Here is a 26,484-nt window from a genome sequence, read left to right as displayed (position 1 = left end):
TGAATTATCGACATGTAACAACTGTATTTCACACTGATTGGTGAGAAATTAAAACATTGTTTTACAGCTGTTGTCTTTTGTTCCACTTGTTGTCTCTCTTCTCTTGGCCTGTGAGTGTGTGTGTGAGTGTGTTTTCTTTCTACAATTTAATGTCGTTTCACACAGGCGTGTCGTGCGAGTGTGTGTGTGTGTGTGTGTGTGTGTGTGTGCTTTCTTTAATGTTTTTTCACTTTGAGTGATATTCGACGTGTGTGTGTGTGTGTGTGTGTGTGCTTTCTTTTTCTTTTACGTCTTTTCACACTGAGTGATATTAGACATGTCGTGTGGGGGTGGGGTTGAGGTGGGGATGATACTTTAGGGGGATATACAGAGAGCTGATACACTACAACAACAGTCAACAATTCGTAAATATCTGTGAAACAGCAATTTACATACATAAACAACAATAAAAAAAAAAATTAATAAATAAAAGTTTTGAATATCGAAGGGGCCGCATCATACTTCATAGATTAGAGACGCTCCAATTAGACGATCTAAAAAGGATTCAGCAGTTTCGAACAATATTTGTTTTGCTTTGAAAATTGTCTCATTTTACACGACCACGGAAGTAACATATCAATCCTTTGATATTGAAACAAAATATGATTTCTTGTGATGGTTACCACACACAATAAACGCTTTTGCTCAACCATTATCTTGAATTTTGAAAGCATTCAGTCTAATTTGAGACAACCGGCAGAGAGGTAACCAATATATAACAGTACGAAGGGAAATCCGCCCTGTATCTGTACCCCGACACAACACACCCACCACATACCCTTGTCAAAGCCCGGTATCTGTACCCTGACACACAACACACCCAACACATACCGTTGTCATAGCCCGGTATCTACCCTGACACCCAACACATACCGTTGTCATAGCCCGGTATCTACCCTGACACCCAACACATACCCTTGTCATAGCCCGGTATCTACCCTGACACCCAACACATACCCTTGCCATAGTCCGGTGTCTGTTCTTCAACAACTGTCACGCCTTGGTGTGTCTGTGTGTGTGTGTTGTACCATCAGTTTTAAATCAATCTTTTCCATTATCCCTGATCTCAGTTCACGTATCCCTATCTCAGTATGCAATAAAATGCTTGTAGTCTGAAAGTAACGACCCCCCCCCCCACCCCCCCATAATACCCCCTCCCCTCCCTCTCCCCTCCCCCCACACCCTCACTCACCCCTTCATTGCAACTCAATATTTGAAACAAACAATGTCAAACAAAAAACAACAAAGAAAAAAAAGAAAAAAAAAAAGAAAAAAAAAAAAAGTGTGATTGTGTGAGTGTGCTTCTGTAATGGTGTGAATGGGTACCTCAGCGACTGGGGAAGGGAGATTTAAAACGGCGGAAGGAGCTAGAGGACTGGGTCACATCTTCCTATGTCGAGCCTCAGACACACTGGGTATGAATTTACCGGCAGCCCCAGATACACTGGGTATGAATTTACCGCCCCAGGTACACTGGGTATGAATTTACCGGCAGCCCCAGATACACTGGGTATGAATTTACCGGCAGCCCCAGATACAGTTTACCGGCAGCCCTAGGTACACTGGGTATAAATTTACAGCTCCAGATACACTGGGTATAAATTTACAGCCCCAGTATCAACTTACCGCTCCAACAGCCGTTAAAGGCAGTAAGGTCATTAGACATTAAGTTTCAGTGTCCCAAGGAGGCTGCGGCGTCACTGCGTTCAGTCAAATCCATGTACGCTGCACCACGTCTGACAGGCAGATGCCTGATCAGCAGCACAACCCAACACGCTTTGTCAGGCCTTGGGTGCATGCGTACAGTGTTTCTGTACCTAAGTGGATTTCTCAGTTCTACAGAATTTTGCCAGAGGACAACACTCTTGTTGCCATGGGTTCTTTTTGAGTGCACCAATTTAAGAGCGTGCCGCACACGATACCTCGGTTTGTCGTGTCATCCGAATTACTAAACGGCTCAGTTTGATTTTCCAATCAAACTTGAGAGAAAAGGCAACAGCGGGATTCGAACCCATATTCTCACAGACTCCGAACTGGCAAAAGAGCGTCTTAACCACTCTGCCGCCTTCCTCCCTAAAACAGTAGACTGTCACAAGTGGCAGTGACGACCTGAACTGCACATACACCGTGTTAACAAGAGTCGTGTTGTTCTTCCTTTGCATCTTTAAATCACCAGAAAAGATGTAAAAAAGAAAAAAAGAAAAGAAAAAAAAAGAAAAAGAAAAAAAAAGAAGAAGAAAAAAGCTCTTTTCCGTTCAAATGAACACACACACACACTCAAATGAACACACACACACACATATCCGCATGGATCATACACACAAACACACACTGTACGGCACACGCACACATTCAAAGTCATCACAAAAACAATACATACAGCATATTCTTTTAATTCTGTCACTTTTTCTTCCTTCCAAAATCTCGGCACTTGCACGTTCAAAAGACCGTGTAGAACAAAAAGACCTTCTGTACATAAAAAAATCTCTTCCAGTATAGCCGCAGTGAAAGCCAGTAACATCGCCATGTACATGCAAAAAACGCAAATCACAGAAACGAATATATGTTGTACGTGAAAGCAGTTTCAATCAAAATAAATAATTGTATTGCACTTGTAAAATTTGTTGAAAACTACACTATGTGTGTGATACGTCTGCTGGTGCAGTGGGGTGGAGGAAGGGGGTGAGGGGAGGGGGTGGGGGGGGATAGGGATGTTCTACATGACAAAGAAAGTATGCATAAAAGAAATTACAATGGACAAGATTATTTAGAAATAATAAAAGATAAGAATTAGAAAACGTCACAGGAGTAATTTGGAAGTTTGAAGCGAATGTGGAACTCTTAGCAAACGTTATCACACATGAATGATCGCACTGAGTGCGTCTTCAACATTCCCAACAAGAGAAAGAGAGAAACAAACAAAAAAATATAGTATTTAAAAAGAAAAAAGAAGAAGAAAGTCTGATTACAAATACAGTATGAAATGTTCTGTGATTGAGCAACACGACAACACAGCTATGGATCTACTGTAACAAACCAGATAACAACAGTCCGCATTCCCTGTTCACTATTGGTGTTGCAAGTAAACACGCGATAATACTGACATGATAACGGCTGCTGAACACCCGCTGAATGCGTGGACTGATTCGGTGCTTGTTGTTTCTGGACATGCAAGTTATTGATTAATTACCATCACCTAAATCTTTTACATTTCATGCAGTGTTCAACAAATCAGCATTGAAAACAAAACACCTTTTTAAGCAGCTTGCTAGACCTGTACACTGACCAAGAAGACGATAATGGAGAAATCACAACTATAACGGCATATACCTGTTACATGCGCAGAAAATGGACTCGGAATGGTTGTACAACATTTTTTGCCAAGACAAAGAGAGACAACTCTGCGCCACCCACGGATCAGTAACGTTCGGTAAATTCCGTCAACGTTCGGTTTTCCCGCTATACAGCAACATCGAAAAGGCACGCACGGTATGGAAAAATAGAATTCCGAGTACTGGATTTTTTTTCTGCTCATAACATGTAGGTCTATGCCTATAGGATGTGTAAAGTAATAGCCTCGGTTAGCGAGTCAACTAGTTTAGCACAGGATCAAGCTAACAATTGCCCAGGCAGAAAGCTCGCCGTTGCTCTCACCAATGCTGAACCCGAAATATATACAATGTAGCCACCATGACACTCAAAGCTCGTGCTGACTCACAGGGGTCACAGGGGTCAGTGGGGAACTGGAGGGAAGAGTACAAACTGATAAATAACCAAAGAGTTCTGGCAATAATAATAATATATCTGACAGTGCCACAAGACAGAGAAATAAACCAAACTTGAACAAAGGCGAAAAAAATTCTCAAGTGACGTTCAGTAATAAAACAACAACAAAAAAAACCAAAAAAAAAAAAAAAACCAAATCTTATTTCAGACCAAAGAGAGAAAGGACATGCCGATCTTGTGAGATGGTGGTGATTCCTTAACTGAAAAACGGCTCCGAAAAAGTGCAATTAAGTGGTGACCCTGATCTGTCCCGACCTTGACCTACTTTTGCATGATGTCGCGGCGACCTCCGTAGCTCATGCCGGCCTGGTTGGCTCCCACGTTGGATCCGTACTGCAGGTTGATGGAGGCCTTGGACTCCTGGCTCATGTCGTCCACCTTGATGTCCGAGATGTGTCTGACGGCGCCCATGGACATGCCGGCCTGGGTGGCTCCCTTGTTGGAGCCGGCCTGCAGACCGATCACGCTGGCGCCCTCCCTGGAGGCGTCGTCCGCGCGGATGTCGGCAATGTGACGCACGGCGCCCATGGACATGCCGGCCTGGGAAGCTCCCTTGTTGGAGCCGGCCTGCAGACCGATGATTCCAGCTCCCTCCTTAGAGGCATCGTCAGCGCGGATGTCTGCGATGTGTCGGACGGCGCCCATGGCCATACCTTTCTGGGAAGCTCCCTTGTTGGATCCGGCCTGGAGACCGATGATTCCAGCTCCTTCTTTGGAAGCGTCATCAGCGCGGATGTCGGCGATGTGTCGGACGGCGCCCATAGCCATGCCGGACTGTGAGGCACCTTTGTTGGAGCCGGCCTGCAGACCGATGATTCCAGCACCCTCCCTAGAGGCATCGTCGGCACGGATGTCGGCGATGTGTCGCACAGCTCCCATGGCCATGCCGGACTGGGAAGCTCCCTTGTTGGAGCCAGCTTGCAAGCCGATGATGCCGGCGCCCTCCTTGGAAGCGTCGTCGGCGCGGATGTCGGCGATGTGTCGGACGGCGCCCATGGCCATGCCTGACTGGGAGGCACACTTGTTGGTGCCGGCCTGAAGGCCGATGATGCTCTGCCCGGCACGGAGCTGCTCCTCGGTGAAGTGCACCTCGTGCTTCTCGGAGGGCTTGGGGCCACACGTGGGGCCGTTGAACCCGTGCCGCTGGGCCTGGGGCAGGGGAGACAATGTGTCTTGTTAGTAGTGTGTGTGTGTGTGTGTGTGTGTGTGTGTGTGTGTGTGTGTGTGCGTGCGCGCGCGTGGTGAAATGAATAAATGCGTACATGACAAAATCACTTTGTAATGAACAGACAATACCCCAGTAAGAGGAAGGAATTCCTCTCTCTATCTGTCTCTCTGATTCTGCATCTCTCACTCACCCGGCCCCCCTCCCCCCCGACCCCCACCCCTCCTTTCTTTCTCTCCCTGTTTCACTGTGTCTCGACTTTCTCTCACTGTGAGGGTACAGGAGATGCAACACACACACACACACACACACACACACACACACACACACACACACTCACACCGAGAAAAGGAAAGGCCAGGCAAAGGGAAAGAAGAGGAAGGAGAGAAGAAGATGAGGAGGAAGAGATGGGTAAGGAAGAGATTGAAGAAAGGAAACAGAAAGGAAACTAGAAATAGGACAAGGAGCAAGACGAAAGGCAAGAAAGAAAGGAAACTAGAAATAGGACAAGGAGCAAGACGAAAGGCAAGAAAGAAAGGAATCTAGAAATAGGACAAGGAGCAAGACGAAAGGCAAGAAAGAAAGGAATCTAGAAATAGGACAAGGAGCAAGACGAAAGGCAAGAAAGAAAGGAATCTAGAAATAGGACAAGGAGCAAGACGAAAGGCAAGAAAGAAAGGAAACTAGAAATAGGACAAGGAGCAAGACGAAAGGCAAGAAAGAAAGGAATCTAGAAATAGGACAAGGAGCAAGACGAAAGGCAAGAAAGAAAGGAAACTAGAAATAGGACAAGGAGCAAGACGAAAGGCAAGAAAGAAAGGAAACAAGAAAGATAGACGATGCTGAGGAGGATGAGGCCGTGAGAAATAATGACGACGACGACGACAACAACAACAACACACACACACGCACACACACACGTATCTCTCTCTCTCTCTCTCTCTCTCTCTATATATATATATATATATATATATATATATATATATATATATATAATTTTTAGCCGGAATGAAGACAGACAGACAGACAGATAGATAATTTTATACAGACAGATAAATTGATATTGATGATAATAAAGGAGAAGCAGAAGAAGAAAACGGAGTTGGCGCCCCTGACCTCACTACCGAACTGCAGAATGGTGGAGATGACCATGGCCATGTTCCTCCCCTCAAACAAGTCTGCCGTGGGGAACAAACTGTTGGAGGGCACACCGTAGTTCTCTGCCGACTTCAGGAACACCTCGATGTTCTCCATCTGCCCAGCACAAGCCAGCACCATGTTGATCAAATCAAATCAAATCATTGTGCTTACGAGTCCAGCTGACCGCAAGGGGAGTCAGTTCAGTCAGGACTCCAGGCTGAGTGCCCAGTCAGTTCAGTCAGGACTCCAGGCTGAGTGCCCAGTCAGTTCAGTCAGGACTCCAGGCTGAGTGCCCAGTCAGTTCAGTCAGGACTCCAGGCTGAGTGCCCGGTCAGTTCTGTAAACCACTGAGAGAGAAACAGTCTTGTTGTAAGTATCACCACCACCACCACTACAACATAAAAACAAAAACTACTGCAAGTGATGATGATGATGATGTAGCCAAGCGCTTGCCTGGCTAGGATGACTGCTACAGCTTAACTTTGACGCCAGAGTAATGGTGGGAAGCAGGGCTGAATGAGTTAAAGAGACAGGCTTTAAAACGATGTGAAAAGAACGATATGACGGACATCAGACGACACGCGTGGTGCCCATCATTCATTGCAACATCAATGCTTTCTCAACTGCAATGGGGAGTCATTTTCAGCTTTGTCTTTTGTGGATGCAATTGGAATTAATTTTCAGCTTAGTCTTTTGAGGACTATGACTTTCAAACTAGGAAGCAATATTGCATTGGCTCTTAGTGCTGCAATGTTAGAGGCTAGTTGGCCTTTGGGGACCTTCCCAACGCCGACTGTCCTAAAGTCCTATTGGCTGAGATAGTGGGGATGTAACTTGGACAAGACACTTCATCCAGATCAAATTTCAGCCCATGTAGTCTGGGCAGCAGTTGCCTTCACTGCTGTTCTGAGGGTCACAGTGAGTCAGACACCACTGACTGTCACACAAATCAGCAGCAGTATCAAGAAGCACAACATCAGCAGCAGTATCAAGAAGCACAACATCAGCAGCAGTATCAAGAAGCACAACATCATCAGCAGTATCAAGAACCACAACATCAGCAGCAGCAACAGTGATAGAGGCTGTACCTGTTTGAATGGCGCCGACATGGTGTTCATCCTGATCTTGTAGCTCTGGGCAGCTGGTGGCTTGTTGGCTGTTCCATTGTACACTGCCTGGGCCAGTCTGCCCGTCAGATCATAATAATCATAATTATAATTGTGGCAATAATGATATGAAAATAATAATGATAATAATAATAATCCTCCTCCTCCTCCTCCTCATCTTCGTCAAAATCATAATGAATGGTGTTATAATGTGCTCTACCACTTAGCACAGGGGCCAAGTGTGCTCTGTCTCCTTAGTTCAGGAGCCAAAGGACTCGCATACGAACCTAGCACTGAAAGAAAAGAAAATCGCATCGCGTAACGCTGAAATTCAATGAACCCGAAAAACCGAAGCGATATTCGCCTGAATGCGGATCTTCGCTATGAAAAGAAGAACATCGCCTCAACCTTTTTATCTTCCTGAGTAGAGTTGTGGTTGACTGAACTGTGGTCACAGCACAGCAGGCCAGAGCGTCAGAACCGGTGGGACCAACGACGTCAGTGTCTGTGTGGAGGGAATTGACACAGTGCTTCAGGACACCATCTTCAGTATCGACAGTGAGCGAGCACTTCTTCAACACCCTCCTTGATGAAGCGTGAGGTGTGCTGATGGCAGCACTCTTCCCTACACTGGATTTGTCAATGCTGACTTGGCGGTACGTGGACTTCTTCAACACCCTCCTTGATGAAGCGTGAGGTGTGCTGATGGCAGCACTCTTCCCTACACTGGATTTGTCAGTGCTGACTTGGCGGTACGTGGACTTCTTCAACACCCTCCTTGATGAAGCGTGAGGTGTGCTGATGGCAGCACTCTTCCCTACACTGGATTTGTCAATGCTGACTTGGCGGTACGTGGACTTCTTCAACACCCTCCTTGATGAAGCGTGAGGTGTGCTGATGGCAGCACTCTTCCCTACACTGGATTTGTCAATGCTGACTTGGCGGTACGTGGACTTCTTCAACACCCTCCTTGATGAAGCGTGAGGTGTGCTGATGGCAGCACTCTTCCCTACACTGGATTTGTCAGTGCTGACTTGGCGGTACGTGGACTGAGCACCAAGCCTCAGCCGTACGTCTCACTGCTGGTGCCCTGACCAGTCACAACCACAACTCCACTCAGTGCTACTGAAACATGAACACTAAGGAACGATGATGCCAGTAAAAATGTTGTTTGACAAGAGACACGCAGTTGCTTCCCATAGAAAAAAAATCATACACTCCACCCGTATATATATATATATATATATATATATATATATATATATATATGTGTGTGTGTGTGTGTGTGTGTGTGTGTGTGTGTGTGTGCACGTACTGAAAACCCTCACTGCATTTTTCAGAAACGGACCACTTCCGTTTATCTGTCTCGTTCTCTCTGTTTCTCCGTCACAGCATGGCTCTGGATCACGACACACACACACACACACACACACACGCACGCACGCACGCACCGGAACACACACACACACACACACTGGAACACACACACACACACACACACACACACACACTGGAACACACACACACGCACACCCACACACACACTTACTTGCAGAGGATCTGACCGTTGCGCAGTCTCTTCTCCACCTCCACAGCCCCCGAGCCAATGTCCTCTCCGGTGAGGTGCTTGATCCATTCCCTCACCTCAAATTCTGCCCCGGAGTCATATTTAGAGCTCACCTGTCACACATGGGAGTCATATTTAGAGCTCACCTGTCACACATGGGAGTCATATTTAGAGCTCACCTGTCACACAGGGATAAAAAGCTTGGTTGGTTGATTGCTGAAGGTTGGCTGGAGGCTGATCGGTGATGTATTGGAGTGTTTGGTAGAGGGTGAGTCGGTAATCAGGGTATTATAGACTGGTGTGTTTGGTAGAGGGTGAGTCAGTAATGTATTATAGACTGGAGTGTTTGGCAGAGGGTGAGTCGGTAATGTATTATAGACTGGTGTGTTTGGTAGAGGGTGAGTCAGTAATGTTATAGACTGGAGTGTTTGGCAGATGGTGAGTCGGTAATGTATTATAGACTGGAGTGTTTGGTAGAGGGTGAGTCAGTAATGTATTATAGACTGGAGTGTTTGGCAGAGGGTGAGTCGGTAATGTATTATAGACTGGTGTGTTTGGTAGAGGGTGAGTGGGTAATGTATTATAGACTGGTGTGTTTGGTAGAGGGTGAGTGGGTAATGTATTATAGACTGGAGTGTTTGGTAGAGGGTGAGTGGGTAATGTATTATAGACTGGTGTGTTTGGTAGAGGAGTGAGTGGGTAATGTATTATAGACTGGAGTGTTTGGCAGAGGGTGATGTCGGTAATGTATTATAGACTGGTGGTTTGGTAGAGGGTGAGTCAGTAATGTATTATAGACTGGAGTGTTTGGCAGAGGGTGAGTCGGTAATGTATTATAGACTGGTGTGTTTGGTAGAGGGTGAAGTCAGTAATGTATTATAGACTGGTGTGTTTGTCAGATGGTGAGAGGGTAATGTATTATAGACTGGTGTGTTTAGTAGAGGGTGAGTGGGTAATGTATTATAGACTGGTGTGTAGTTGATAGAGGGTGAGATCGGTAATGTATTATAGACTGGTGTGTTTGGTAGAGGGTGAGTCGGTAATCAGGGTATTATAGACTGGTGTGTTTGGTAGAGGGTGAGTCAGTAATGTATTATAGACTGGAGTGTTTGGCAGAGGGTGAGTCGGTAATGTATTATAGACTGGTGTGTTTGGTAGAGGGTGAGTCAGTAATGTATTATAGACTGGAGTGTTTGGCAGAGGGTGAGTCGGTAATGTATTATAGACTGGTGTGTTTGGTAGAGGGTGAGTCAGTAATGTATTATAGACTGGTGTGTTTGTCAGATGGTGAGTGGGTAATGTATTATAGACTGGTGTGTTTAGTAGAGGGTGAGTGGGTAATGTATTATAGACTGGTGTGTTTGGTAGAGGGTGAGTCAGTAATGTATTATAGACTGGTGTGTTTGGTAGAGGGTGAGTCAGTAATGTATTATAGACTGGTGTGTTTGTCAGATGGTGAGTGGGTAATGTATTATAGACTGGTGTGTTTAGTAGATGGTGAGTGGGTAATATATTATAGACTGGTGTGTTTGGTAGAGGGTGAGTGGGTAATGTATTATAGACTGGTGTGTTTGGTAGAGGGTGAGTCAGTAATGTATTATAGACTGGTGTGTTTGGTAGAGGGTGAGTGCAGGTAATGTATTATAGACTGGTGTGTTGTCAGAAGGTGAGTGGGTAATGTATTATAGACTGGTGTGTTTAGGTAGATGGTGAGTGGGTAATGTATTATAGACTGGTGTGTTTGGTAGAGGGTGAGTCGGTAATGTATTACACAGACTGGTGTATTTGGTAGATGGTGAGTGGGTCAATGTATTATAGACTGGTGTGTTTGGTAGAGGGTGAGTGGGTAATGTATTATAGACTGGTGTGTTTTGTCAGATGGTGAGTGGGGTAATCTATATAAGACTGGTGTGTTTGGTAGATGGTGAGTGGGTAATGTATTATAGACTGGTGTGTTTGGTAGAGGGTGAGTCTCGGTAATGTATTGTAGATGGGTGTTTTGTGTTTGGTAGACTGGTGTGTGGTGTGGTTTGGTAGAGACTGGTGTGGTTTGGTAGACTGGTGTGTGGGTTTGGTTAGACTGGTGTGTGGTGTGTTTGGTAGACTGGTGTGTTTGGTAGACGGTGTGTGGTGTGTTTGGTAGACTGGTGTGTTTGGTAGACTGGTGTGTGGTGTGTTTGGTAGACTGGTGTGTTTGGTAGACTGGTGTGGGTGTTTGGTAGACTGGTGTGTGGTGTGTTTGGTAGACTGGTGTGTGGTGTGTTTGGTAGACTGGTGGTGTTTGGTAGACTGGTGTGTGGTGTGTTTGGTAGACTGGTGTGTTTGGGTAGACTGGTGTGTGGTGTGTTTGGTAGACTGGTGTGTGGTGTGTTTGGTAGACTGGTGTGTGTTTGGTAGACTGGTGTGTGGTGTGTTTGGTAGAGCTGGTGTGTTTGGTAGACTGGTGTGTGGTGTGTTTGGTAGACTGGTGTGTTTGGTAGAGGGTGAGTCGGTAATGTATTTGGTAGACTGGTGTGTGTAGACTGGTGTGTTTGGTAGACTGGTGTGTGGTGTGTTTGGTAGACTGGTGTGTTTGGTAGACTGGTGTGTGGTGTGTTTGGTAGACTGGTGTGTTTGGTAGACTGGTGTGTGGTGTGTTTGGTAGACTGGTGTGTGGTGTGTTTGGTAGACTGGTGTGTTTGGTAGACTGGTGTGTGGTGTGTTTGGTAGACTGGTGTGTTTGGTAGACTGGTGTGTTTGGTAGACTGGTGTGTGGTGTGTTTGGTAGACTGGTGTGTGGTGTGTTTGGTAGACTGGTGTGTTTGGTAGACTGGTGTGTGGTGTGTTTGGTAGACTGGTGTGTTTGGTAGACTGGTGTGTGGTGTGTTTGGTAGACTGGTGTGTTTGGTAGACTGGTGTGTTTGGTAGACTGGTGTGTGGTGTGTTTGGTAGACTGGTGTGTGGTGTGTGTGTTTGGTAGACTGGTGTGTTTGGTAGACTGGTGTGTGGTGTGTTTGGTAGACTGGTGTGTGGTGTGTTTGGTAGACTGGTGTGTTTGGTAGACTGGTGTGTGTTTGGTAGACTGGTGTGTTTGGTAGACTGGTGTGTGGTGTGTTTGGTAGACTGGTGTGTGGTGTGTTTGGTAGACTGGTGTGTTTGGTAGACTGGTGTGTGGTGTGTTTGGTAGACTGGTGTGTTTGGTAGACTGGTGTGTGGTGTGTTTGGTAGACTGGTGTGTTTGGTAGACTGGTGTGTGGTGTGTTTGGTAGACTGGTGTGTGGTGTGTTTGGTAGACTGGTGTGTGGTGTGTTTGGTAGACTGGTGTGTTTGGTAGACTGGTGTGTGGTGTGTTTGGTAGACTGGTGTGTTTGGTAGACTGGTGTGTGGTGTGTTTGGTAGACTGGTGTGTTTGGTAGACTGGTGTGTGGTGTGTTTGGTAGACTGGTGTGTGGTGTGTTTGGTCAGGAAACTGACACCATGCTGTGCGTGAGCTCTGGTCACCTTTCACCCCCCTCCCCACCTCCACACCTCCCACCCCACACACCACCACACTCAGAGACGATACTTGACGTTGCTTTGGTTTTGTTCCAAAATATCGTTACAGGCATGCCTAAAGTTGCCGATGATTTTTTTTCAATTTTTTAATTTTTTTTTTTTTTATGCTGTTGTGTATAAAATCAGATTCAGCACAAACTGCACCCCCCCCCCTCCCCCCTTTTCCCCATTTCTCATGTCCGCTGTTTCATCATGTATCCCCCCCACCCCCCCACTGCCCTCCCCCAACCCCTACATATCCCCCTGCCCTTCTCCCCCACCACCCTCTCCCACCCCCACCGTTTCTTTCCGCCCAAGGTCAAGGTCAGTTTAGGTGTGGACCGGAGCACAACGAAGAGCGAAAGGCCAACAGACAGACAGACAGGCAGACAGACAGACAGACAGGCAGACAGGCAGGCAGACAGGCAGGCAGACAGACAGACAGGCAGACAGGCAGGCAGACAGACAGACAGACAGGTAGACAGACAAACAGACAGACAGACAGACAGGCAGACAGACAGACTGACAGACAAGTAGACAGAATGAAAACAGGACGTGATGCAGATCGGTAGGGGTGGAGGAAGGGTGGAGGAGGAGAGTGTGGAGGGAGGGGGTGAGAAGGGGGAGGGGGGACAGCAGAAGTGAGGAGGGGCGGCGTGGGGGAGGAGGGGCGGGGCTGGGGGAGGAGGGGCGGTGGGGAGGTCTGGGAGGCTGGTGAGTGGTGGGTGGTGGGGGCGGGGTCACGATGACCTTTAGCTTGACATTCTGCACCGATGTGCACGTGCCCGCTGACACAGTGAGGACTGTCTGAAGAAATGTCAACACACACCAGGTCTGCACGTGTCACGGGTCTGCTTCTTTTCCATTTACTTTCTTTTCTGTTTTTTCTGTGTTGTTTGGGGAGGGGGGTGGGTGGTGGTGGTCTGTGGTGCCAGTTGATTTCGCTGTCCTTTAAATCAGTGAACTGTCCTTTTGATTTTGTCTGTGTTGTGTGGTGTGGTGTGGTGGTGGGGTGTGGTGTAGTGTGGTGTGTAGTGTGGTGTGGTGTAGTGTGTAGTGTGGTGTGGTGTGGTGTGGTGTAGTGTGTCGTGGTGTGGTGTGGTGTGGTGTAGTGTGTCGTGGTGTGGTGTGGTGTGGTGTGGTGTAGTGTGGTGTTGTGTGGAGTGGTATGGTGTTGTGTTGTGTGGTATGGTGTGTTGTGTGGTATGGTGTGGTGTGTGTGTAGTGTCGTGGTGTGGTGGTGTGTGGTGTGGTGTGGTGTGATGTGTGTTGTGGGGTGTTGTGTTGTGTATTGTGGTATGGTGTTGTGTGGTATGGTGTTGTCAGTTGTGATGTGTTGTTGTTGGGTTTTTTTTTTTTTTTTTTTTTTTTTTTTTGTGTGTGTGTGTGTGTGTGTGTGTGTGTGTGTGTGTGTGTGTGTGTGTGTGTTTGTTCGTTCTTTTGCTTAACGTCTATCCACATTTGTGATTTTAGACGAAAATCCATCATCTCTCCCACACCACCCATGCCTTAAATCCTCACTACTTTTCCTGTTCCTCTCTCTTCAAATGTTAAAGAAAAAAGAAAAATAATATATACAAAGGAAATAAAACAAACTAACAAGTCAACCAGAAGAATTACAACAAAGAGCCAACTGGACTCCAAGTTAAACTCTGAACTATTTCAAACACATGTTGATTATCATATAAGACATTTCTGATGGAAGCAGATGGAACTGCAGATTTTGTAAATGACATAGGTAAATATAGTTTTAACTGTTTACATTTATGGATGATATGCACGGGGGACAATTTCATTGCCGCAAAAGCAAGTCACATTTGACGTGCTTTGTTTTGTTTTGTTTTATGACATCCAGTCATCGTCTGAAAATTAGACTGGCGAGCCTTCTGCTACTGTCATATCCTTTTGTTTTAAAAGAAAACATGCGATCAGTTTTGCGCGAGCTATTGACAGTATTCTCTGTGTGTGTGTGTGTGTGTGTGTGTGTGTGTGTGTGTGTGTGTGTGTGTGTGTGTGTGTGTGTGTGTCTTATCATAGTGCACGTTTGTTTTTAAAGCAGTCTCTGCGTCCTTTTGTTTCTCAGTGTCGCTGGTTTTCGGTCTCTCTCTCGTGCTGTGCTGTACTGTAAAAAAAAAAAAAAAAAAAAAAAAATAATATGATATATATGGAGAGAGAGCGAGAGAGAGAGAGAGAGAGAGAGAGAGAGAGCGAAGGACTGGAACATTTCTGGCCTAAAATTTCTTTTCTTCCTGTCACGAAAGTTCTTTTGTCTCACTGCACAATACTCCACCGTGACCATCACAAAGTATTTCCACACACCTCAGATTTGATAAACTTCAAGTTATAAGTTGGCAACAAATGTCTTTTCAGATTTGAATAACACAGGGCGACGGTCTTTTTTTCTGAAACGTTGGTTGTGTAGAGATGGAAAGAATGGCGGAAATTCAGACGTTGGTTGTGTAGAGATGGAAAGAATGGCGGAAAGACAGACGTTGGTTGTGTAGAGATGGAAAGAATGGCGGAAAGACAGACGTTGGTTGTGTAGAGATGGAAAGAATGGCGGAAAGACAGACGTTGGTTGTGTAGAGATGGAAAGAATGGCGGAATGACAGACGTTGGTTGTGTAGAGATGGAAAGAATGGCGGAAATTCAGACGTTGGTTGTGTAGAGATGGAAAGAATGGCGGAAAGACAGACGTTGGTTGTGTAGAGATGGAAAGAATGGCGGAAAGACAGACGTTGGTTGTGTAGAGATGGAAAGAATGGCGGAAAGACAGACGTTGGTTGTGTAGAGATGGAAAGAATGGCGGAAAGACATGACGTTGGTTGTGTAGAGATGGAAAGAATGGCGGAAAGACAGACGTTGGTTGTGTAGAGATGGAAAGAATGGCGGAAAGAGGGGGAAGCACTCTGACTGGCTTCACGCCTTCCGCGCACTGCGTCATTTTGACACCTGTTTGCTGCATGGCTGCAAAGTTCGTTCTTTCGGTGGTAGATGCAGAGAATGTGCTACCTGTGTACACCTCCTGAGTCATCCAACTTCCCCTTCCCCCCGTTCCCCCACTCTCCGCATTCTTCTCCCCCCACTCCCCGTCTCCCTCTCTTTCACTGCACTCAGTTTGCCTACCATCCACAGCAGAATCACTCGTGGAACGCGCGTGCACGTGTTCTTCATTAGCCCTGCAGGTGTGACGTAATGCGGGCTGACGTCATAGTTATGGCGTCGGGCCTGCATCTGGTTTGGAAGTCTGAATGCTGTGTTGTGTGTACGTTCGGAGATCCTTGTTTGAGGAATAGATTTTTTTTCCTGGAGCTCTCTCTCTCTCTCTCTTTCTCTCTCTCTCCCTCTCTCTCTTTCTCTCTCTCCGTCTCTCTCTCTCCCCCCTCTCTCTCCCCCTCTCTCTGTGTCCTGCAGCAGTTCCCCAATCTCATGTGTAAATGTGTCTCAGGCAGAAGTAAGCTGTTCAGTCCCAATTCCTGTCTATCTGGCTGGTTCGCCTTGTCTCTGTTAAACCGTGAAAAAGACGACAATTCTGAATCAGGTTCTCTTTCTCTCTGTCTGTCTCTTGTTTCGATAGGGAAAGTAATCAACAAACCACTCTGTTGCGCTATCTCTGTCTCTCAGTCTGTCTCTGTCTCACTCTCTGTGTGTTCTCTTCAAGACTACGTTCTTGGATCCCCCCCCCCCCCTTACAATCTTCCCTACCCCCCCCCCCCTCCCACCACTCCCCAGCCCCAATCCCCCTTCCTTCTCCTCCTGCACGGCTGACCCCAGACATCACAGGTGTCATTCTGATGCACGCTTCACTTCTGTCCTCATAATTGTAACCGTCATCTTCTTGGAAAGGTGCCTTCGCGCGCGCGCGCACACACACACACACACACACACACACACACACACTTCCACACACACGCGCGCGCGCACACACATACAGACAAAACACGCGCATACACATACTATCCAAGACACACAAACACAGACGCACAAACATGTACACAAAAACACAGACACACACTTTTCCTAGTCAACGATAATCTGCAAAGACGTGGGCTTTAAAATCACATCATTGTTCGCCTTGTTATTGGCGCTGGAACTGGGTCAACAGATGTCACCCTGTTGACCTATTTATTAATCGGAAATGAGGTCACGGTGTCACCGACCTTGGCGCCCTCAGATCACGAGTGTTTGTGACGTCACGTTGAGGGGTGGTAGGTGGGTGAAAGGACCAAACGAATAAATAGGTAAATGAATGGTTTTACTCTTAAAACGATGAAGTGGGATATAACGTCATCCAAAGTGGTTGTCATTAGATACGGATGCTGTTCGCAGGCGACGTTTTGAGACATGAACATCTTTGTCGTTTTCCTCCCTGAAAAGAACACTCCATTTGTCTCTCAAGTTGTCTATTTGCGTGCGTGCTTTTCCTCACTACAATGGCATACTGGCTGGCTGGCTGACTGGCTGACTGACTGGTTGACTGACTGGCTGGCTGGCTGGCTGACTGACTGACTTAATGACTGGCTGGTTGACTGACTGACTTAATGACTGCCTGGCTAGCTGAAGAAATGACTGACTGGCTGACTGACTGACTGACACAGTGTGAAGGATGATGTAGTTGATGATGATGTGACTGGAAGGGAAGGCATGACACAGTGTGAAGGATGATGTAGTTGTCATGTGACTGGAAGGGAAGGCATGACACAGTGTGAAGGATGGTGTGACTGGAAGGGAAGGCATGACACAGTGTGAAGGATGGTGTGACTGGAAGGGAAGGCATGACACAGTGTGAAGGATGGTGTGACTGGAAGGGAAGGCATGACACAGTGTGAAGGATGGTGTGACTGGAAGGGAAGGCATGACACAGTGTGAAGGATGGTGTGACTGGAAGGGAAGGCATGACACAGTGTGATGGATGATGTGACTGGAAGGGAAGGCATGACACAGTGTGAAGGATGGTGTGACTGGAAGGGAAGGCATGACACAGTGTGAAGGATGATGTGACTGGAAGGGAAGGCATGACACAGTGTGAAGGATGATGTGACTGGAAGGGAAGGCATGACACAGTGTGAAGGATGGTGTGACTGGAAGGGAAGGCATGACACAGTGTGAAGGATGATGTAGTTGTCATGTGACTGGAAGGGAAGGCATGACACAATGTGAAGGATGATGTAGTTGTCATGTGACTGGCTACTTCCCACACTGAGGTGTTACGGTTGGAGAATTTTCAAGTACATGAGAGACAATAGATGGTAATACTTCCTACACACACGCGCGTGAACACACACACACACACACACACACACACACACACACTGAAAAACACCAGCACGCAGAGAGAGAGAGAGAGAGAGAGAGAGAGAGAGAGAGAGAGCTAGTCGCTGCTGGGACTCAGATAAACCAATGTTGTAAATTAAAAAAAAAAAAAAAAAAAAAAAAAAAAAAGACTTTAGGCTGGGTGGTGGGGGTGTGTATTTCTAATAACCTTGTAAAAAGGTTTTCTCAAAATAACTCCCCGTGTCGAAAAAGTGTGCCCACGTGGTAAAAACCACAAAAAGCACCAAACCGCTCGCGATAAAAAAAATAGAAGCCACGCGCCACCAGATACCTCCAGCAACCAATCAACAGAAACACAAGCACGTGCTGCACTCGCTCCGGCGTCAGCTGACAAGAGAGGCTGGCTCCCTGTCTTGTTTCGCCTTTTAGGCAATGTGGGGTAACGTGGGCTGGTGGTGAGGGGGAAGCATCTCTCTCTCTCTCTCTCTCTCTCTCTCTCTCACACACACACAGCACAACCACCACACAGCAGCAACAGCAGCAGCAGCAGAAGACATGGTGGCATCCAATTGCCCGCATCATGCCAGCAGCAGCAGCAGCAGAGAGGAGAACCAACCCGGCATCCCCTAACTGCTGCATGCCGGTTTCTGCTGCCTGTGCTGACGGGGCCTGTTGGCTGGAGTCGTGCCCAGTGCTCAGGGCGGTCTCCATGGCCCGGGCTGCACGAGGAAACCATCGTCTGCTTTTTCCTCCATCTTTTTTCCCTTCTCCTCTGAAAGGGGGGAGGAACAACCGGCTGCCAGAAATCTGGTAACTTCCATGAAGAACTGAGCTGGCAGAGAGATTGAACTGTGGGTTTAGGGGTTTGTTGTAGGAAACGCTGAGAGTACCTGACGGCAAGAGCTGCCTGCGCGCGCGCGCGCGCGCGTGTGTATACAAAGATATAGCTATAAATAAACGTGTGTGTGTGTGTGTGTGTGTGTGTGTGTGTGTACAAAGATATAGCTATATATATATATATATATATATATATGAAAAACGTGTGTGTGCGTGTGTGTGTGTGTGCGTGCCTGCGTGTGTGCGTGTGTGTGGTGTCGTGTGTGTGTGTGTGTGTGTGTGACGTCACTCCACACAACAGGTAGGTGTATTGACAGGTAAACAGATCTGGAACTGACATAGTTCCTCTGTTTGGACAGTGACAATTTCTTGACGTTCTCCCTCCCTCTCCCTGTCTCCCGGCAGTCTGTCCAGTTATCACACAGTGAATGGTCGACACTGTTTAATTTATCAGTATATTTTCAGGCCTTTTCATTAATATATGGCCAGTTTTTGTTTTCATCATGGTTAAAGAATATTACTTTAAACCTCATGCCATAAGGGCTGAAAAGGTATTTTGATTCAGTAAAGAAAAGTTCAGAGTTCTCTCCCTGTATTTGTCTCCCTTTCTGTTTCTGTCTGTCAATGTGTCTTGCTATCTGTCTCTGTCTGTCTGGCTGTCTGTCTGTCTCTTCAGTTCGAGGTGAGTGCGGAATTTGTTTTGTGTAATCATCCTCCATACCGAACATGTCTGAGAGAAATTCCTTCACAATGTACTGTGTGCACCAGTCATGCTAGGGGCTTTCTCTGTCCCTCTCTTTGTCTGTCTGTCTGTCTGTCTCTGTGCCCCTTTCTCTCTGTCTGTCTCTTTGTCTCGGAGTCTCTGTCTTTGTACCTGTAAATCTATGTCTGTTTCTTTGTCTCTGTCTCGGAGTCTTAGTGTCTGTCTGTCTCTGTCTCTCCTTCTTTTTCTCTTTACCCCTCAGCCCCCCCCCCTCCCTTCCTCTGTCTGTCTGTCTGTCTGTCTGTATTTCTCCTTTCTGTCTTTGAACACATTCTGTCTTCCATCACATTATTTACTTCCCCTTTTTCTTAATAGTTGAGTTGGTTTATTTGCATTTGGTTATCCTAAATGCTTTTCAGGGTGGTATCAGGCACGATCGTAGTCTAATGATGACCATAATCGTTCATTGTGCTCAATGGCCTTGCATGTTATTCTTTTGTGCGTAATTTGCGGTCAGTACCTCTGCTTCCCCCTCCCTCCCCAACCCTCCATGTGTTCCACAGTGAAAATCACAACACCCTCCCCCCCAACCCTCCATGTGTCCCACAGTGAAAATCACAACCCCCCCCCCCCCCCAACCCTCCATGTGTTCCACAGTGAAAATCACAACACCCTCCCCCCCAACCCTCCATGTGTCCCACAGTGAAAATCACAACACCCCCCCCCCCCCAACCCTCCATGTGTTCCACAGTGAAAATCACAACACCCCCCCCCCCCCAACCCTCCATGTGTTCCACAGTGAAAATCACAACCCCCCCCCCCCCCCCAACCCTCCATGTGTTCCACAGTGAAAATCACAACACCCCCCCCCCCCAACCCTCCATGTGTTCCACAGTGAAAATCACAACACCCCCCCCCCCCCCAACCCTCCATGTGTTCCACAGTGAAAATCACAACACCCCCCCCCCCCCCCCAACCCTCCATGTGTTCCACAGTGAAAATCACAACAAGCGTCGTATGTTGCTTCATTATTCTCATTAGAACAGAAAAAAACCACACAAAAAAACATCCATTTCTGATCATTCTCTCTCTGTCTCTGTCTCTCTCTCTCTTTTTCTCTGTCTCTGTCTCTCTCTCTCTCCTCATAGTCCCCCTCCCTCTGTTTCAATCTTTATAATGTTACAATGCGGTCGATATCTTCGTTCAGATGTATATATATGGAGAAAGAGAGAGGGAAAGGGATACGTTATTCACCATACAAACGTGATTGCTTTGAATTGTGTGAAACGTGATTTGTATTGCTTTGAATTGTGTGAAACATGGTTTGTATTGCTTTGAATTGTGTGAAACATGGTTTGTATTGCTTTGAATTGTGTGAAACGTGGTTTGTATTGCTTTGAATTGTGTGAAACATGGTTTGTATTGCTTTGAATTGTGTGAAACGTGATTTGTATTGCTTTGAATTGTGTGAAACATGGTTTGTATTGCTTTGAATTGTGTGAAACGTGGTTTGTTTTGCTTTGAATTGTTTGAAACATGGTTTGTGTTGCTTTGAAATGTGGGAAACGTGGTTTGTATTGCTTTGAAATGTGGGAAACGTGGTTTGTATTGCTTTGAATTGTGTGAAACATGGTTTGTATTGCTTTGAATTGTGGGAAACGTGGTTTGTATTGCTTTGAAATGTGTGAAACGTGGTTTGTATTGCTTTGAAATGTGTGAAACGTGGTTTGTATTGTTTTGAATTGTGTGAAACATGGTTTGTATTGCTTTGAATTGTGTGAAACGTGATTTGTATTGCTTTGAATTGTGTGAAACATGGTTTGTATTGCTTTGAATTGTGTGAAACGTGGTTTGTATTGCTTTGAATTGTGTGAAACGTGGTTTGTTTTGCTTTGAATTGTTTGAAACATGGTTTGTGTTGCTTTGAAATGTGGGAAACGTGGTTTGTATTGCTTTGAAATGTGGGAAACGTGGTTTGTATTGCTTTGAATTGTGTGAAACGTGGTTTGTATTGCTTTGAATTGTGGGAAACGTGGTTTGTATTGCTTTGAAATGTGGGAAACGTGGTTTGTATTGCTTTGAAATGTGGGAAACGTGGTTTGTATTGCTTTGAAATGTGGGAAACGTGGTTTGTATTGCTTTGAATTGTGGGAAACGTGGTTTGCATTGCTTTGAATTGTGTCAAACATGTCTGTGTCAGGACATCACGACGCTGCACTTTCCTCTCCACACCTGAATGCGTTGTGTGGGAACAGTCACATTTCACACGTCATTTTGCCCTGTGTCGACATGTCATGTGTGTAAGTCATACCGATAAATGAAACTCACTGTAGGAACAGTCACATTTCACACGTCATTTTGCCCTGTGTCGACATCGTCATGTGTGTAAGTCATACCGATAAATGAAACTCACTGTAGGAACAGGTCACATTTCACACGTCATTTTGCCCTGTGTCGACATCGTCATGTGTGTAAGTCATATCGATAAATGAAACTCACTGTAGGAACAGAGTCACATTTCACACGTCATTTTGCCCTGTGTCGACATCGTCATGTGTGTAAGTCATATCGATAAATGAAACTCACTGTAGGAACAGAGTCACATTTCACACGTCATTTTGCCCTGTGTCGACATCGTCATGTGTGTAAGTCATATCGATAAATGAAACTCACTGTAGGAACAGTCACATTTCACACGTCATTTTGCCCTGTGTCGACATCGTCATGTGTGTAAGTCATATCGATAAATGAAACTCACTGAAGGAACAGTCACATTTCACACGTCATTTTGCCCTGTGTCGACATCGTCATGTGTGTAAGTCATATCGATAAATGAAACTCACTGTAGGAACAGTCACATTTCACACGTCATTTTGCCCTGTGTCGACATCGTCATGTGTGTAAGTCATATCGATAAATGAAACTCACTGAAGGAACAGTCACATTTCACACGTCATTTTGCCCTGTGTCGACATCGTCATGTGTGTAAGTCATATCGATAAATGAAACTCACTGTAGGAACAGAGTCACATTTCACACGTCATTTTGCCCTGTGTCGACATCGTCATGTGTGTAAGTCATATCGATAAATGAAACTCACTGAAGGAACAGTCACATTTCACACGTCATTTTGCCCTGTGTCGACATCGTCATGTGTGTAAGTCATATCGATAAATGAAACTCACTGTAGGAACAGTCACATTTCACACGTCATTTTGCCCTGTGTCGACATCGTCATGTGTGTAAGTCATATCGATAAATGAAACTCACTGTAGGAACAGTCACATTTCACACGTCATTTTGCCCTGTGTCGACATCGTCATGTGTGTAAGTCATATCGATAAATGAAACTCACTGTAGGAACAGTCACATTTCACACGTCATTTTGCCCTGTGTCGACATCGTCATGTGTGTAAGTCATATCGATAAATGAAACTCACTGTAGGAACAGTCACATTTCACACGTCATTTTGCCCTGTGTCGACATCGTCATGTGTGTAAGTCATATCGATAAATGAAACTCACTGTAGGAACAGGTCACATTTCACACGTCATTTTGCCCTGTGTCGACATCGTCATGTGTGTAAGTCATATCGATAAATGAAACTCACTGAAGGAACAGGTCACATTTCACACGTCATTTTGCCCTGTGTCGACATCGTCATGTGTGTAAGTCATATCGATAAATGAAACTCACTGTAGGAACAGTCACATTTCACACGTCATTTTGCCCTGTGTCGACATCGTCATGTGTGTAAGTCATATCGATAAATGAAACTCACTGTAGGAACAGAGTCACATTTCACACGTCATTTTGCCCTGTGTCGACATCGCCATGTGTGTAAGTCATATCGATAAATGAAACTCACTGTAGGAACAGTCACATTTCACACGTCATTTTGCCCTGTGTCGACATCGTCATGTGTGTAAGTCATATCGATAAATGAAACTCACTGTAGGAACAGAGTCACATTTCACACGTCATTTTGCCCTGTGTCGACATCGTCATGTGTGTAAGTCATATCGATAAATGAAACTCACTGTAGGAACAGAGTCACATTTCACACGTCATTTTGCCCTGTGTCGACATCGTCATGTGTGTAAGTCATATCGATAAATGAAATTCACTGAAGGAACAGTCACATTTCACACGTCATTTTGCCCTGTGTCGACATCGTCATGTGTGTAAGTCATATCGATAAATGAAATTCACTGAAGGAACAGAGTCACATTTCACACGTCATTTTGCCCTGTGTCGACATCGCCATGTGTGTAAGTCATATCGATAAATGAAACTCACTGTAGGAACAGTCACATTTCACACGTCATTTTGCCCTGTGTCGACATCGTCATGTGTGTAAGTCATATCGATAAATGAAACTCACTGTAGGAACAGTCACATTTCACACGTCATTTTGCCCTGTGTCGACATCGTCATGTGTGTAAGTCATATCGATAAATGAAACTCACTGTAGGAACAGTCACATTTCACACGTCATTTTGCCCTGTGTCGACATCGCCATGTATGTAAGATAAAAAAAAAACAACTGACGACATGAAAAAAGACAGATTTCACACGTCAATTTGCACTGTGTCGACATTGCCATGTGTGTATGATAAAACAGCAACAACAACAACAAAAACTGACGACATGAAAAAAGATTTCACACACCATTTTGCCCTGTGTCGACATGGGTAGAAGTCATATCGATATAAGAAACTGACTGCAGGAAAGTTGAGACTGATTACTATTAAAAGGGAAAGAAATTTCACATTCCTTATCAATCACTACAATTCTAGAGGTGCAGTTACCAGAGGAGAGGAAAAGGGATTTCATGTACTTCGTTATTTGGGGAGGGGGTGGTGGTTGGGGTTGCAGAGGGGAGGCAGGGGAGGGGGGGGGGCTGGTGGTGGTTTGGGGGGGGGGGGGGGGGGGGGGGGGGGGGGGGGGGGGGGTCCATATTCCACGTACTTGTCAATCATTATTTGCAGGGTAAAAAAAAGAACATTGTGTAACATTACCAAGGACGATTAGATATGAACCCCCCCCCCCCCCCCCCCCCCCCCACAAAAATATGAACCTCAGCAAATAAGTATTCAAGGGCAATGGTTTAGACACATTTTAGAGGAGCACCTCCTTTAGTCTTTGAATTATTAACACTGCCCACTTTCTAAAAATCCTGAGCCAGAAATGTCCTATTTGCTAAATATAACATTCTTCTTTTCTGGGTTTGATCTTTTTTTCTGTCGTGTTTTCATCTGCCCTGCCCTGCCCTGCTCGTCCTGTCACCATGATTGGTATCTCTTCACAATCCTCAATACTCGTCCTGTCACCATGATTGGTATCTCTTCACAATCCTCAATACTCGTCCTGTCACCATGATTGGTATCTCTTCACAATCCTCAATACTCGTCCTGTCACCATGATTGGTATCTCTTCACAATCCTCAATACTCGTCCTGTCACCATGATTGGTATCTCTTCACAATCCTCAATACTCGTCCTGTCACCATGATTGGTATCTCTTCACAATCCTCAATACTCGTCCTGTCACCATGATTGGTATCTCTTCACAATCCTCAATACTCGTCCTGTCACCATGATTGGTATCTCTTCACAATCCTCAATACTCGTCCTGTCACCATGATTGGTATCTCTTCACAATCCTCAATACTCGTCCTGTCACCATGATTGGTATCTCTTCACAATCCTCAATACTCGTCCTGTCACCATGACTGGTATCTCTTCACAATCCTCAATACTTGCCTTTCCTCTCGGTTTGGCCATCGGGAATGTATGATATGTGGTTGTTTGGATGGATGAAAAAAACATTTCTAGAACTTGGGGAATGTACCATTGGTGAATGTCGGTTACACGTGTCTGTATAATTATCATTCATTTCAATTGTAATCGTTTGGCAACACACTTTTATGTTCATGATCATTATGGTGGTTTTTATAATCTCTTCAAGGTGGTTTTCTTTTTGGGGTGCGGGGGTGGGGGTGTGGGGGGGTGGAAGCGGGAATTGGGGTGGGTAGGAGGGGGTCTTTTTATAAGAGATGAAAAAAACAAAACAAAAACAAACAAAAAAACAATGACTAAATAAACAAGACGAGAAAATACACCTACTTTACCGGTCCTGGGGGTGGGGGGGTTGAGGAATTCGCCTCCCTTTCCTGTCTTATCAGAAAAAACACACAATAAGAAAAGTGACTTTGCTCATCAACCAGAATCCGAAAGGAGGACAAAGTGTCCATACTTGAGAGGTGAGACCACATATAGTGGGCAGGAGGTAGAGGGAAATTTACCTGTCTTACCAATCATGGTCAGAGGAAGGAAAGAAAAAAGAAGAAAACATGTACTTCAAGTTAAAAAAAAAAAAAGACAAAGCTGAATGTCCACATGTACCCCACACATGAGAGCCACATGGGGGGACTGATGTGTGACACCAGTCCGGACTGGAGGGGAGGGAATCCAGTTCACACTTCCCAAAGGGGATTACAGAGGGGGACAAAGAGGAAAACACAGGCACCTCGTCACGAAAAACCAAACAAACAAAACAAAACCAAAGTAAGACAAAGTGTCCATACCTTAGAAGTGAAGGACAAAAACACAGGAACTTCTTCACGAGAAATGAAAGCAAGCAAAGTAAGACAAAGTGTCCATACCTCAGAGGTGAGGGACAGAAGAAATGACAGGAACCCCGTGACGAGAAATGAAAGCAAACAAAGCCCAGAAAATGTCCCTACCTTGGAGGTGAGAGCTCTGTCCATTCCCATGGCCTTTTCGCGGTTAGACATGGTGCTGGGCAGGGAAGAGCGGGTCAAACACAACAACAACAACAACAACAACTGACGGCTTGTCCGGCTGGCCCTGGATGGGGAGACAGGTCTGAACAGGGGAGGCAGGTAGGTACGACTGAACCCGGACGTGTGCAAAAGTCAGCAAGACCTGGCTGGCTGGCTGGCTGGCTGGCTGGTTGGATGTCGGAGAGACGGAGAAAGTGAGAGAAGGAGAGGAGGTATCAGCAGGAGGAGCTGTGAGAGGTGTGGAGGTGAGGACAGAGACACGCGCGCCACTCGAGGAACTCGGAGAGCTACCTGGCTGACTGTCCGGACACTGATGCCTGCGTCGTGTGCTGGGTGCTCGGCATCCTGGTAAGACCCGTGTTGGGTGTCCCCCCACCTCCCCCACAACCACCCCCCATACCCCCCTTCCTGCAAAGCGCGTGGTATCTTGTACGACGCAATGGGGGGGGGGGGGGGTGGGTGGAGTGTGTCTTGGATGGGGGTGGGGTGTTGGTTGGGGTGGGGGTGTGAAGGGGGGGAAAGAGCGAGACCAAAGTGAGACTGGT

The 26,484-nt window shown here is 46.0% G+C and overlaps 1 protein-coding gene across 1 annotated transcript; it reads right to left on the bottom strand.

The window, feature by feature from the left end:
* Positions 1-2,416: 2,416 nt before the first annotated feature.
* LOC143277485 (uncharacterized) lies at positions 2,417-26,259 on the bottom strand. The gene is made up of 5 exons (XM_076582336.1): positions 25,880-26,259; positions 8,786-8,916; positions 7,219-7,315; positions 6,107-6,244; positions 2,417-4,974 (listed from the first exon to the last, which is right to left on the bottom strand). Exons 1-5 carry the CDS (start codon positions 25,928-25,930, stop codon positions 4,087-4,089), a joined length of 1,305 nt encoding a protein of 434 aa, XP_076438451.1. The 5' UTR covers positions 25,931-26,259; the 3' UTR covers positions 2,417-4,086.
* Between the last annotated feature and the right edge of the window lie 225 nt (positions 26,260-26,484).

This window comes from Babylonia areolata, chromosome 34 (assembly GCF_041734735.1).
Source record: "Babylonia areolata isolate BAREFJ2019XMU chromosome 34, ASM4173473v1, whole genome shotgun sequence".
In the NCBI taxonomy this organism is placed as follows: Eukaryota; Metazoa; Mollusca; class Gastropoda; order Neogastropoda; family Buccinidae; genus Babylonia; species Babylonia areolata.
Note: the sequence above shows the minus strand (reverse complement) of the source record. Positions and strands in the feature narration are given on the sequence as shown.

What these genes read in the sequence shown, in the direction of transcription:
- LOC143277485 (XM_076582336.1), bottom strand. Translation starts at nt 25,930, where the DNA reads ATGTCTAACCGCGAAAAGGCCATGGGAATGGACAGAGCTCTCACCTCC. An exon ending in TGTCGGCGCCATTCAAACAG is followed by an intron (nt 6,245 to 7,218) that starts GTACAGCCTCTA and finishes TGTGCTGGGCAG; the next exon opens with ATGGAGAACATCGAGGTGTT. An exon ending in TTCTGCAGTTCGGTAGTGAG is followed by an intron (nt 4,975 to 6,106) that starts GTCAGGGGCGCC and finishes CCCCTGCCCCAG; the next exon opens with GCCCAGCGGCACGGGTTCAA.